Source organism: Triticum aestivum, chromosome 4B, assembly GCF_018294505.1.
Source record: "Triticum aestivum cultivar Chinese Spring chromosome 4B, IWGSC CS RefSeq v2.1, whole genome shotgun sequence".
Taxonomy (NCBI): Eukaryota; Viridiplantae; Streptophyta; class Magnoliopsida; order Poales; family Poaceae; genus Triticum; species Triticum aestivum.
In genome coordinates, this window is record NC_057804.1 from 15,133,505 (window position 1) to 15,146,019 (window position 12,515).

At 48.4% G+C, this 12,515-nt stretch overlaps 1 protein-coding gene across 1 annotated transcript; it reads left to right on the plus strand.

The window, feature by feature from the left end:
• The first annotated feature begins 2,050 nt into the window (after positions 1-2,050).
• LOC123094218 (uncharacterized) lies at positions 2,051-3,435 on the plus strand. The gene has a single exon (XM_044516275.1). It carries the CDS (start codon positions 2,893-2,895, stop codon positions 3,253-3,255), a length of 363 nt encoding a protein of 120 aa, XP_044372210.1. The 5' UTR covers positions 2,051-2,892; the 3' UTR covers positions 3,256-3,435.
• Positions 3,436-12,515: the final 9,080 nt, after the last annotated feature.

The following is a 12,515-nucleotide window of genomic DNA, read 5'->3' on the forward strand; positions in this document are numbered from 1 at the left end:
AAACTAAATTCAAGAAAACATGTAGGATCTTCAAGTTGAGGGAAAATAAAATGGTAATGTTAAAAATACGATGTCAGATTTTTAACCATGGCAAATCGAAAAAAATTCATGCTTGATAAAGAAAATTGTCATCCTCACGACAACTAAATTTGAAATGAAAACGTTCGATTTGCCATGCTAAAAAATCTGACGTTTGATTTATAGCAAAATCCAAATAAATAGAACTGTCATCATGTTCATACCGGTAGCCAAATTTCTCAACTACTACTAGGTATGGATCGATCTCCGTGTCTCTAGGTACTTGTGTAATCTTCTTGGAAACAAATAACTTGCGTTCCACTCAACTCTCTGCACGCAATTACGCTCGTACCCTATCCCTATCAGAAGAGCAATGACTTCTTCATAGAAGATGATGTGCAATCGAGTAGCATCACGTGTATGGGCCTGAATAGCATCATGGCATGAAATGGACTAGGAAATTTATTATGACACCTCAAATCAAAATTGACGTGGAACTACTAGTATAACTCCTCTCGGGGAGCGAAATCATTACATACTGTACTAGATAAGCTTTCCTATGACAAATATAATTAAAATGCAGACCTAAATTCCAGTTGTCAACCAAAGTGCGAAAGGAAGAAGAACCATGTGCTTATAGAAGCATTTAAATGGAAGACAAAGACAGACGGTCGGTATAGCTTCCTAGCTAACGGAGCATATGCACTAACCAAAATGTAGTTACATTTCGGAAATAGCGAAAGACAAGGAGTGTCGGAATAGACCAGGCGCTTAATCAAACATTCAGGAAGTGCGCCTGTGAAGATCAGACACGTACTTGCGTTTAGTCAATAAGTTGTTTAGCTGATAAGAAAAGGATAGACAATATGATAAGAAAAGGATAGATAGTATGTCCAGCTAACAACTGCACAAGCCCATTAACATGGAATGGTGACATGTGAACAATAAGTTAACCTTTTCACTTCGAGAGATTAAGTTCAGAATGTAAAGCGGTATAAAATGGCATCGTCACCAAAAAGCAGTACAAATCGCAAATGAAATGTTACACCAGAAAATAATGAGAGTGGTTTTCGAGGGGCTGATCAAGTTCCGATGCAGTATTATGCAATCCATCCGATTCATGCAGGTCTAGAAAATTGCATTTCATTCATCAAATTCCAGTTTGATATGTTTTCTTACAAAATAGTCTCAGTTCCAGATCTTAGTTTTTTGAGATGATTTCAGTTTAATGCCTTCTTAAAGAAAGTCAGTTTCGCAAAATGTGGTTTCGATTTTTAGTAGTATCAAAGCACCAAGCTATGATGTTCTTCTTTCCCGCAAAAAATAAACTATGATGTTTTTTCATACCTTCGCCGAATTTTTATGGACATGCTCGGGTACCAAAATCGAGAAATATCTCAGAGTGCTGCCAAGGCATTAGAGTTCCACAACTGCTACGGTACAACATATATAGTACAAGAAACCAACCGATATGGTCCATCCTAGTTGCGGCATGGCATCTTATAATAAGAAACAAAAGGTGTCATTTCTTTTGGAGGAATCAAATAACCAACGTCAGCTAGCATTGAAGGGAATAAGTAAGCATCAATGGACTGGATTTTGCACTGGCCAGCTAGGAACCAAGGGTCCAGCCATCACCTTTCAGTAAGAAAATCTTCTATGGAGCCTTCACTTAATAATTTTAGTTGTCTAAGACTTTATTTTGGATATCCGTTGCTTAGAACACAAACCTCGGTGGTACCAACATGGACAGTTAAACCAATAATAGTCAGTATGATCTACGAAGTAAATCATGATTCCATAATGCAATAAAAAAAATCAATTTCATCTGAAAAATGATTCACCACCAGCAAAGATTCCATGGGCCAGTGTAAATCGTGGAATCCATTTGCCATCCTTCATGAAAAGAGGTGTCAACCGACTAAAGCTATACCTAAACCTTTTAAAAAAATTAAATAAAATCTATAAAACTGATACTACCGTGTATGTCCTCCACCTCTAAAACCTAATCACAGGTGGCTGCTGGAACCTCTATCGTAATTTTTTGTTTAATTGTGTTTTTACCAAGCCATGTGCTGAATCTATATGGTAATTTTCAAATAGAAAGGCTAGTGGATGGAGTAAATGTACATCCTCGAACGATATGCGAACTCACAATTATGCAATTCAGAGTATCTCAGGAACCAACTGCTACTTATAAAGGACGAGCAAGCATGGACAGTATTGATTGACAAGAACATCCAGGTTAAATTATGCAATCCTACGGCACTTTGAGTTTATGGAGTAACTTGTGCTGGTGCATAAAACCTAATCTGGTAGCAGGGTCAGATGTCCTCCCTCTGGCAGCTGGCTGGCTCATGTCACCAGAAACAGCACTGCCTGGCTCAAACATTTGCAGAAATCCTAAAAACAAATGAGACCAATCCAAGAGCTAACCCTCGTTGACATTTATTTATAGAAGAAACTCCGCGAGCACCACGCGTTCAAGCTGGGACTTGAACTCGGGTGGGCTGGCACCGGTGGATTGATCAGCAAGGAACAAAGGTTGCATTTTGTGTGGAAGGGGAGAGGCCCCCCGAATTCCCGCAGCAACAGCAACACTTTCCAGCCACCAACTGATGCCAGAGTTTTTAAATGCCAGGGAAAAGGCCAGCAAATGAGGCAGGCTCACACCCAACTAACTCTGTCTCAAATCTCTCGCCTCAGAACATGCGGCAACGCCTTCCAATCATAAATGCACCCCATCCCATCCCCACCCCTGCCCCTCGCAACCGTAATAACCTCCCTCCTCCCCTACAAATAGCCTCCCAACCAAGGCCAGCACAGCACAGCACACCACAGCACGGCACAGAGCAATAGCCATAGCCAGCAGCAATGGAGATAGAGTCAGTCAAGTGTGAGTGCTGTGGCCTGAGGGAGGACTGCACCCAGGACTACATTGCGAGCGTGAGAGGCAGCTTCTACGGCCAGTGGCTGTGCGGGCTGTGCTGCGAGGCCGTCAGGGACGAGGCCGGCAGGAAGAAGCAGGCGCACCCGGGCGTGGAGGAGGCCGTGAGGGCGCACATGGCCTTCTGCAAGAAGTTCAAGTCCAACCCCGCCGTCCGGGTGGCCGACGGCATGCGTCAGATGCTCCGGCGGCGGTCCGGCGACTTGTCCAAGCCGCCGGGCTCCTCCTCCTCCTCCAGCAAGTACGGCACTGCGCAGGTCGGAGATGATTCATCCGTGTCGCTATATTGAGGAGCACACCATTAATTCTATGGCTTGTAGACCGTCCTTCTAGTGCTTTTCTCAGGCTTGAATCTCCTGTTTCTTTTGTCATTTTTGGCATATATTCTTATGATGGCAAGAATTTAGAATGTACAGAAAGTCGTAAATTTCTTCGAAATGGATGCTAATAGATAGTGCTTGGCTTTGAAATGAGACTGCCTTCTTTTTGTTCGTTTTAACAGAAGCAATCATGAGTTGCCAACATATACTAATACTACTTAGATGAGCTAATTGGTTTCTTGTTGCAACCTAACAAAGACAAAGAGGAGGTTAGCATGCATGTGCAAGCAACATTGTTCACACTACTCGCCGTGTCTGACGTGATTTGCGACGCAGACGCTGCACCAAGAATCAAGGCAAAAATCTATTTATCTATATATGTACCGGTATTACCTAAAGCTGGTGGCTGCTGTTGCACTTGCACCACTATACTGTGATCAAGATTATAGTGATAGCATTTGGAACTCCTTTTTATTTCTCCCTTTCCAATGTTCACATTATAGTGATAGCTGCTGACCACAGCATGTGCACTTTGACATCAAAGATTGCAACACTGTGATATCCCAGATGGGTGTGTGGTCATATTACGAACAGGGTGAGGACACTAAATCTTCATCTAAAACATGGTCACTAACAATCAGTTCAACAGTCCTGAAGATAAGGATAGATCTTTACAGGTTACGTCGCTGTATTGTACTCCCTCCGTTCCTAAATATTTGTCTTTCTAGCATTTCAAATGGACTACCACATGCGGATGTATGTAGACATATTTTAAAATGTATATTCACTCATTTGCTCCGTCTGTAGTCAGTTGTTGAAATCTCTAGAAAGACAAATATTTAGGAACGGAGGGAGTATAATCCTTAGGAAGAAATCAGAGACTACGACAAGCTGATAAGTAATAGTACTAGCTAAAGAGTGGAACACTGCTTAAGTGGAGTTGTGATGGTGCTAGACCAAGTTCTACGAATATTGGACAGTGCATAAAACTAGACAACTTATCGTGGATTACTCTTTGGGTTCTGGCACATGGGATGGAATGTTATTTTACTACTCTATCTTTGGCCAAAGATTCCACGCTCAAAAGGCGTACTACCTCCGTCCGGGTTTATTGGTCCCCATTATATTTCGTGTCAAATTTTGACCATAGATTAAACTAACAAAATGTTCATGCATGTTACCAAACATTATATTTTTGAAAACTATGTTCAAATACGAATCCAATGAGATAATTTTTCTTGACATGCATTAACATTTGGTTAGTTAAATCTTTAGTCAAAATTTGACACAAACTACAAAGGGGACCTAGGACGGCTAGATGGTGTCATGGCGAGATGACGGGGCTGCGTTCCTTCCGCTCCTACCGCCCCCTCCTGATCCGCCGCCGGCGGGGCGAACGGCGCCGCCGCGGCCTGCTCGGGAGGAGTCGCCGCTGTCGGGGCGGTCACCTGAGACCGGCGGATCGCCGGATTCGCAGTCTGCGGCGGAGATCGGGGGATTTCTCCATCCGGCCAAATGGAAAATTTTCTTCCAAGATGTCCGGGAAGCCGGCCGTAGATCGGAGGGAGTTCTCTACTCGTACTACCCTTCGAGGTGGACGGTGGTGTGCGATCTGGCTGGTGACATTCTCGGAGGGGAGTATCTCAAAGCTGATGAGAAGATTAATGAAGGTACGAGGTTGCTCATTGATATTTTCGATGTTACCGTTCATTCGCGTGTGCAGGAGGGACCGAAGACTCTTGATCACATTGAATTGATCGATCTCACGGAAGATCCAAAGCCCTCGAAGCCGCGGTTCGGTGGGCGCTTTTGGGTATTGGCTGATGAGGATGATGAGGTGACGCTCGTGGACGACGACGATGCCGGAAACTCGCCGGAATATTCACCGACGCCTTCGTCGATCATTTGCGAGGCCTTCGATCAGGGTTACTCTGAAGATGAGGTCGCGGCGATTGGTGATGGAGTGGTGCCACTCGACGATCCGGCGCGGCAAGGGCTATGATCGGAAGATAAACTCGAGGTTCTTCGGCGCATAGTACATCGCCGGACTTCGGCTGCGGCGAGCCGGCCGTGGAAGGGACCGATTCCTAAGGTTTGTCTTCCTAAACCGATTCTATCTGATTTCATTACTGAGAATTCATGGAAGTTAGTTAAGAGAAAGAAGGCTCGGCGATCGTCGGCGGCCATGGTGCCGGCGCCGGCGATCGACCGCAGCGCTGTGATCCGTAATCACCGCGTCGCTCGTTTGAATGAGTTGTTGGGCCGCGAGTCGGGCTTGTCGGTGGGTGGGCCGGTTCTGAGTGAACCGGCCACGATGGCGTGTGGGCTTGTGGACGCAGGGTATGAGGCCCGAGGCGATCTACATCCTACGACTACACCCCCATGCGGACGTCCGGTTCCAACTAGGGTTCGTAACGGAGGCAGACGACTGTGCTTTGCTGATCGCGGCGGAGGGCGTGCTCCTCGTATCCCTCCTCTCCAGGCGATGGCGGGCCGTGGAGTCCCTGCTGTTAGTGGGATGCCTCCGGGCGCTGCGGACCGCGGAGGGCCTACGCAGGCGCCGGCTGTTGGGCGCGGCGGAGGCGGCGCCCCTGCGGGGACAGGTGGCGGCGGCGCCGGTGTGCCGCTTGCTGCCGGCAGTGGAGGTGCGCCGCCGCCTCTGCGAGCGGGTCCTGGTGCGGGCCGTCCGGGGACGGTCGTAGGCGGCCAACGGGCACAAGTGGGCGGGGCCACTAAGACCGCTCCGGCTGGCCGCGGGGTGCCTGCTCCGGTTGGTTCTCGCCCGGCGGCGCCGGTGATGATGGCTGCGGGACGAGGTGGTCCTAGGCCGACGTTGCCGACGCCTGGAGTTGCCGCGGGCCGAGGTACACTGGTAGCAAGGCCTCCGCCTCCGGGTGCTCATGGCCAGCACCCCGTGGCATCGCAGGTGGGAGCTAGACCGCCGCACTTTGTGGCTCGGTAGGTCAATGACGCGGCGACGCCAGTGTTGCAGCAGGCTCAGTGGGGTGACGATGGTTACAATGTGTATGGAGATGGACAACACCGGGGATCCTCGTCTACGGGTGGCGGACGGGGGTATGCCTGGCAGAGTGATGGTTCTGCTGAGAGGCCTTTCTTGGGGCCGCCAGGTGGTTTTGTCGAAGGGGCTGCTGGGCCGGCTCATCGTAACCGAGGCGGTTTCCGTGGCAATCGTGGCCGAGGAGGCCGAGGGGGTCGGTACCGTCCAAGGCAACATCATACTTCGGTTGAGACGATGGTCGACGCTTTTGCTGAGGAGACAGACTTGTCTTGCCAGGCTATGGATGTGGTGACGGAACTGGCAGCTGTCGAGGTTCCGGTTGAGGTCGATACTCAGGCTATGTCGGTGGAGGGTTCTGACAGATCTGAGGTGGACAGGGCTGCAAAGTTTGCTAAGAAAAAGGAAAAAATGCTTTGTTATCGATGTGGCGATAAGGGTCATTTTATTGCTGAGTGTGTGGCTGTTCTTTGTGATACTTGTGGTAAGCCTGCACACGAGTCTGGTGCGTGTCCGCTGCTGCGGGAGCAGACACCGAGCCTTATGACATATGGTGTCTTCTGTTCTGAACTCACATTTTTTGAGTCACCGACTGAGAGGGAGGTTCCTCAGGAGGAGCACAGTACGACAACTGGGGTAGTGAAAGTAACTAGAGGACAAGTGTCTGAGGCTCAGATTATTCAGCGTCTCCGGGAGCTGGCACCAGGAGACTTCCATTGGGAGCTTGTCAGGCTGGAGAACAACTTATTCAGGGTTCAGTTCCCAACTGTGGAGGACTTACAGAGGTTGCTGAGCTTTGGGATGTGTAAGGTCCTAGGTACAGAGGCCATACTTGAGTTCCAGGAGTGGAAGCTGGTTGAGCCCCAGGGTACACCCCTTATCCAGGCCTGGTTGCGCTTTTCGGGGGCTCCGTCTGCGCTTCTGCGGGACGCCAATGTGGTTGCTAGTCTCGGTATCATGGTGGGAAAGACCGAGCGAGTGGATATGGCTTTTACTCGAGCTCATGGGATTGCTCGCCTGTTGGTCAGTATTCTGGACATCAACTTCGTGCCCGACGTGGTTAAGTGGGCGTTTCGTGGGCAGGTATACAGTCTTGAGATTGAGTTCGAGGATGATAGCCTCTTTGCCCAGGCTCCAGCTGCCACTGGCGATGACATGAGTGAAGGTGACGACGAGACGGCGGGTAAGGAAAAAACGGCCGATGATTCTTTGAGTGAGATGGCCAAGAGGCCGGAGCCGACGAGTAAGGCAGCAGGACGAGGGGCGGCGCCTGGAGCGTCTGTGCCAGCGACCACTTTGAGATTCGGTTCTTTTGGTCCTGCGTCTGCACCACCGAGAATGTGGAGTGAGCGGGTGGAGTCTATTGAGGAGTTCGAGTACTCTTTACCGGCGTTGGATTTTGAGGACGCGGGTGTGGAGGGTTCTGGTGGAGGTGCGAGGTTGGATATTGTGGACTCGCCTACTTCTACGTGCGGTGACGTGGCCGTGGTACAGGAGGGGGGTCCGATCTCATCTGGGGGTCCGGATCAGGGTGCTTTGGAGGCCCCCCTCAGCTTCTTCCTGTTGAGGATACCAGGAGAGACGATGGGACGACGGTTGGGGGCCGGGGCAGGTGGCCTCCGCTCCTCTTACGCCTGTGGATGGGCGGCCACTGCAGGCGGCAGCTCAGGTTCAGTGGGAGGGTGTGGGGCAGGTGGCCTCAATACTCCCGTCTGCTTCGGTGCCCGAGGGGGGCGCCCCGTTCGGGACTGTGGCGTGCACTTCGGACAGGCGGTCCGGAGTGGATGGGGGGAGGGGGCAGGTGGCCTTCGCTTCCCCAGTGCTGGACTCGGCGCTCTCATCTGGTAATGGCGACCAGGTGGATGTTCGGGGAGTGACAGGCGGTCGCTCTACGGATAAATTCTCGCGGGAGGAGGTCATTATGTTTGGCGGGATACCGGACCAGGCAGCTGAGGGCCGACGCATGAGTTGTCGGCTTCAGAGCCATCCGGAGGTGGACGACATGCAGCAGCGCTGTGCCGTCAGGGCGGCTAAGCTTCATGAAGTCCAAGTCACAACTGGTATGTCCGTAAATACTTCCAATACTATTATGCATTTCTCGCACGATCAAATTGTGGATAAGGCACACCAATTAGGAATTTCACTTGGTAGTAATGAGGGTGAAGTTACTAATTCTGTTAACGATTTGCTTGATCTAGAAGCCGAGAGGGCTTTGTAAGTAATTCGTAACTTAGCTGCGGTCAAACCAATGAATGACTCTGAGATTGATGCCTTGGGAGTTCGAGTACTTGATAATTTCTGTCATGACCTAGCACCGCCCCTCCAGGAGCCGGAGGAGGAGGACGAGAATATAGGGTTGGAAGTAGATAACCCAGCGGTTATGGGCACTTTGGACCGGGAGGGCCCGACCAGCCCTAAGCGCAAGTGGAAGCGCAAAACTTACTCGATGTCCGCAGTCCGTAGGAGCGCTAGGATTCGCACGGCTAAAAAATTTCATGATGAGATATGAAAGGAATCTTTTGGAATAGCAGAGGTCTTAAGGACTTGGCTAAAAGAAGGTTCCTTGCGGAGGCATCTATTGAGCATAGTTTGGACTTTATTGCCTTGTCGGAAACGGGTAGAGCAAATTTCTCACCTCAATTTCTCAATACGTTGTCGGGGGGGGATGGAGTTTGATTGGCATTGTCTTCCGCCGAGAGGCAGGTCGGGGGGAATCTTACTTGGTGTTAGATGTGACTCTCTTGAAGTTCGCAGTGTGGTCATGGGGGATTTTGCGGTTAAGTTCAGGGTGCGTTCCAAAATTGATGGTTTTGACTGGGCTTTGGTGGCGGTGTACGGGGCAGCGCAGGCCGAGTTCAAACCTGATTTCCTGGCAGACCTTGTTAGAGTCTGTGGGTCTGAGCGGCTCCCAATTCTGGTTGGGGGTGATTTCAACATTATTAGAAGGCGCGATGAAAAGAATAATGACAATTTCGATGGGAGATGGTCATTTATGTTCAATACCATTATTGAAAGCTTAGATTTGAGAGAAATTGAGCTTTCAGGTAGGAAGTTCACCTGGGCTAATGCGATGCCAAATCCAACTTACGAGAAGTTGGATCGGGTTCTGGCTAGTGTTGCTTGGGAACAGAAGTTTCCAGTTGTAGCTGTTCAGGCTCTTTCTCGCGGGATTTCTGATCACACTCCTTTGTTGCTCGATTCTAGTGGGGCTACTTACTCGGGTAACAAAAATGTTTTCTCTTTTGAGCTGGCGTGGTTTGAAAGAGAAGGATTTTTGGATCTTGTTGCCAGAGAGTGGGCCAGAGATGTAGGAGGTACAGGTGCCATTGAACGATGGCAGAACAAGATTAGACATCTCAGAAGCTTCCTTCGTGGGTGGGCTAAACATCTAGGTGGAGTGTATAAGGTCGAGAAGGAAAGACTCCTTTCACTTATACAAACCTTAGACATAAAAGCAGAAACTATGGTTCTGTTACCCACTGAGCTTCATATTAAGCATGAGGCTGAGATGAGGCTGAAGGATTTGCTCCGTGAGGAAGAATTAAAGTGGGCATTGCGGGCAAAGGTGAGAAAAGTTGTCCAGGGGGATGCAAATACTCAGTTCTTCCACATGATTGCCAATGGCAAGCACCGGAAGAAGAGGATCTTCCAGCTAGAGCAAGATGAGGGTACAATAGTCGGCCAGGACAACCTAAAAATCTACATTACTGAATACTATAAACGGTTGTTTGGACCACCAGAGGAGAGCTGTGTATCCCTGGATGAGTCTAGGGTTAGCGATATTCCTCAACTTACTTCTGTGGAGAATGATGTGTTAACTGCCCCTTTCTCGGAAAAGGAAGTTTTCGAGGCTATTGCCAAGATGAAAAGTAATACGGCACCAGGGCCGGATGGTTTCCCGGCTGAGTTTTACAAGAAGTGTTGGCATATTATCAAAGGGGACCTGATACCGATGTTCCATGATTTGTTCTCGGGACATTTGCAGCTGTTCCAACTTAATTTTGGAACGATAACGTTGTTGCCTAAGAAAACAGATGCCGTGAGAATTGAGCAATTTCGGCCTATCTACCTTCTCAACGTCAGTTTCAAAATATTTACCAAGGTTGGCACGATCAGGCTTACTCAGATAGCGCACGCTGTAGTTCAACCTTCTCAAACGGCTTTCATGCCGGATAGGAACATCCTCGAAGGGGTTGTCGTCCTTCATGAAACGCTACATGAAATTCATACGAAAAAACTAGATGGGGTTATTTTCAAAGTGGATTTCGAGAAGGCCTATGATAAAGTCAAATGGCCGTTCCTCCAGCAAGCTCTACGAATGAAGGGTTTTGATGAGCGCTGGAGACATGAAGTGGAAACTTTCACGCAAAAAGGCAGTGTTGGCATTAAAGTTAATGATGACATAGGCCACTACTTCCGAACGCACAAGGGTCTGAGACAGAGCGATCCTATGTCGCCTATTTTGTTCAATATTGTGGTTGATATGTTAGCGATCCTGATTGGGAGGGCCAAAGAGGCCGGTCGGGTGGAGGGAGTGGTGCCTCATCTGGTGGATGGTGGTCTGTCCATCCTGCAATACGCTGATGATACAATCATTTTTATGGAACATGATTTGGCCAAAGCGAGGAACATGAAGCTAGTGTTATGCCTTTTCGAACAATTGTCCGGGCTGAAGATTAATTTCCATAAAAGCGAGTTGTTCTGTTTTGGTAGAGCCAAAGACGAACAGGAAGCTTATACACAATTGTTTGGGTGTGAAATTGGGTCTCTACCTTTCACATATCTTGGTATTCCAATACACCATCGTAAGTTAACGAATGGTGAGTGGAAGTGCATCGAGGATAGATTTGAGAAGAAACTAAGCTGTTGGAAAGGAAAACTCATGTCTTATGGAGGCCGGTTGATTCTGATTAACTCGGTGCTCACGAGTTTACCTATGTTTCTGTTATCTTTCTTCGAGGTACCAGTGGGGGTGAGGAAAAGGCTAGACTTTTATCGTTCTCGCTTCTTTTGGCAGAGTGATGAGTCTAAGAGGAAGTACAGATTGGCCAAATGGGATATTATCTGCAGACCAAAGGACCAAGGAGGACTTGGTATTGAAAACCTTGAAGTCAAAAACAGATGCCTCCTTAGTAAGTGGCTGTTTAAGTTGTCGTCTGAGACAGAGGCAACTTGGGCGCAGATTTTACGTAGTAAATATCTGCACTCAAAGACTTTATCCCAAGTCACTCTCAGACCTACAGATTCGCCGTTCTGGAAAGGGCTCATGAGGGTTAAGGCCGCTTTCTTCAACAGAACGAGATGTATTGTTGGTAATGGAGATGATACGCGATTCTGGGAGGATACGTGGTTGGGTGACGCGCCTTTGGCTACACAATATCCAACACTATATCGTATTGTTTAGCGTAGGGACGCTCTTGTTGCGACGGTGATGCAGTCTATTCCTCTAAACATGCAGTTTAGGAGAGTGCTTGTTGGACCTCGATGGGAAGCATGGCTTCACTTGGTCCGTAGGCTGATGGACGTTCAGCTAAATCCTCAGCCCGACCAATTGTGTTGGAAACTAACTAAAACTGGGGTGTTCACGGTAAAATTGATGTATATGGATATTATTAATTCATCTGTGATACCTACGACTAAGGAGGTCTGGAAAGTTAAGGTTCCTTTGAAGATTAAAGTGTTTATGTGGTTTGTGCATAAACAAGTTATTCTTACAAAGGACAATCTAGTTAAGCGCAACTGGACAGGATCTACTAGGTGTAGTTTCTGTGATCGGGATGAGACTATCAAGCATTTATTTTTTGATTGCCCGTTGGCACAAGGGTTGTGGCGCATTGTGCAAATTGCCTTTAATATTACTCCACCGAGATCGATAAACACGTTATTTGGGGCGTGGCTGTTTGGGATTGAGTCCGAAACAGCCAGACACATTCGTGTAGGAGTATGTGCGTTATTATGGGCAATTTGGAATTGCAGGAATGATTTGGTTTTTAACAGGACAACAAATATTCATTTTTTGCAGGTGTTATTCCGGGCTACGGCGCTGATCCGTACTTGGTCCTTACTCACTCCGATGGAGGCCAGGGAGCGTTTGGTTACTGGATCTGTCCGGTGGGAGACGGTAGCGCGGGATATCTTCAACCGGTTTGGATGGCGATCATGTAATAGGATAGGAGTTTAGTTTACCTATCTGCTATTTTGCCAGCCGGGTTGT

Excerpts from the sequence above, each read along its gene's own strand:
- LOC123094218 (XM_044516275.1), top strand. The coding sequence starts at position 2,893 with ATGGAGATAGAGTCAGTCAAGTGTGAGTGCTGTGGCCTGAGGGAGGAC.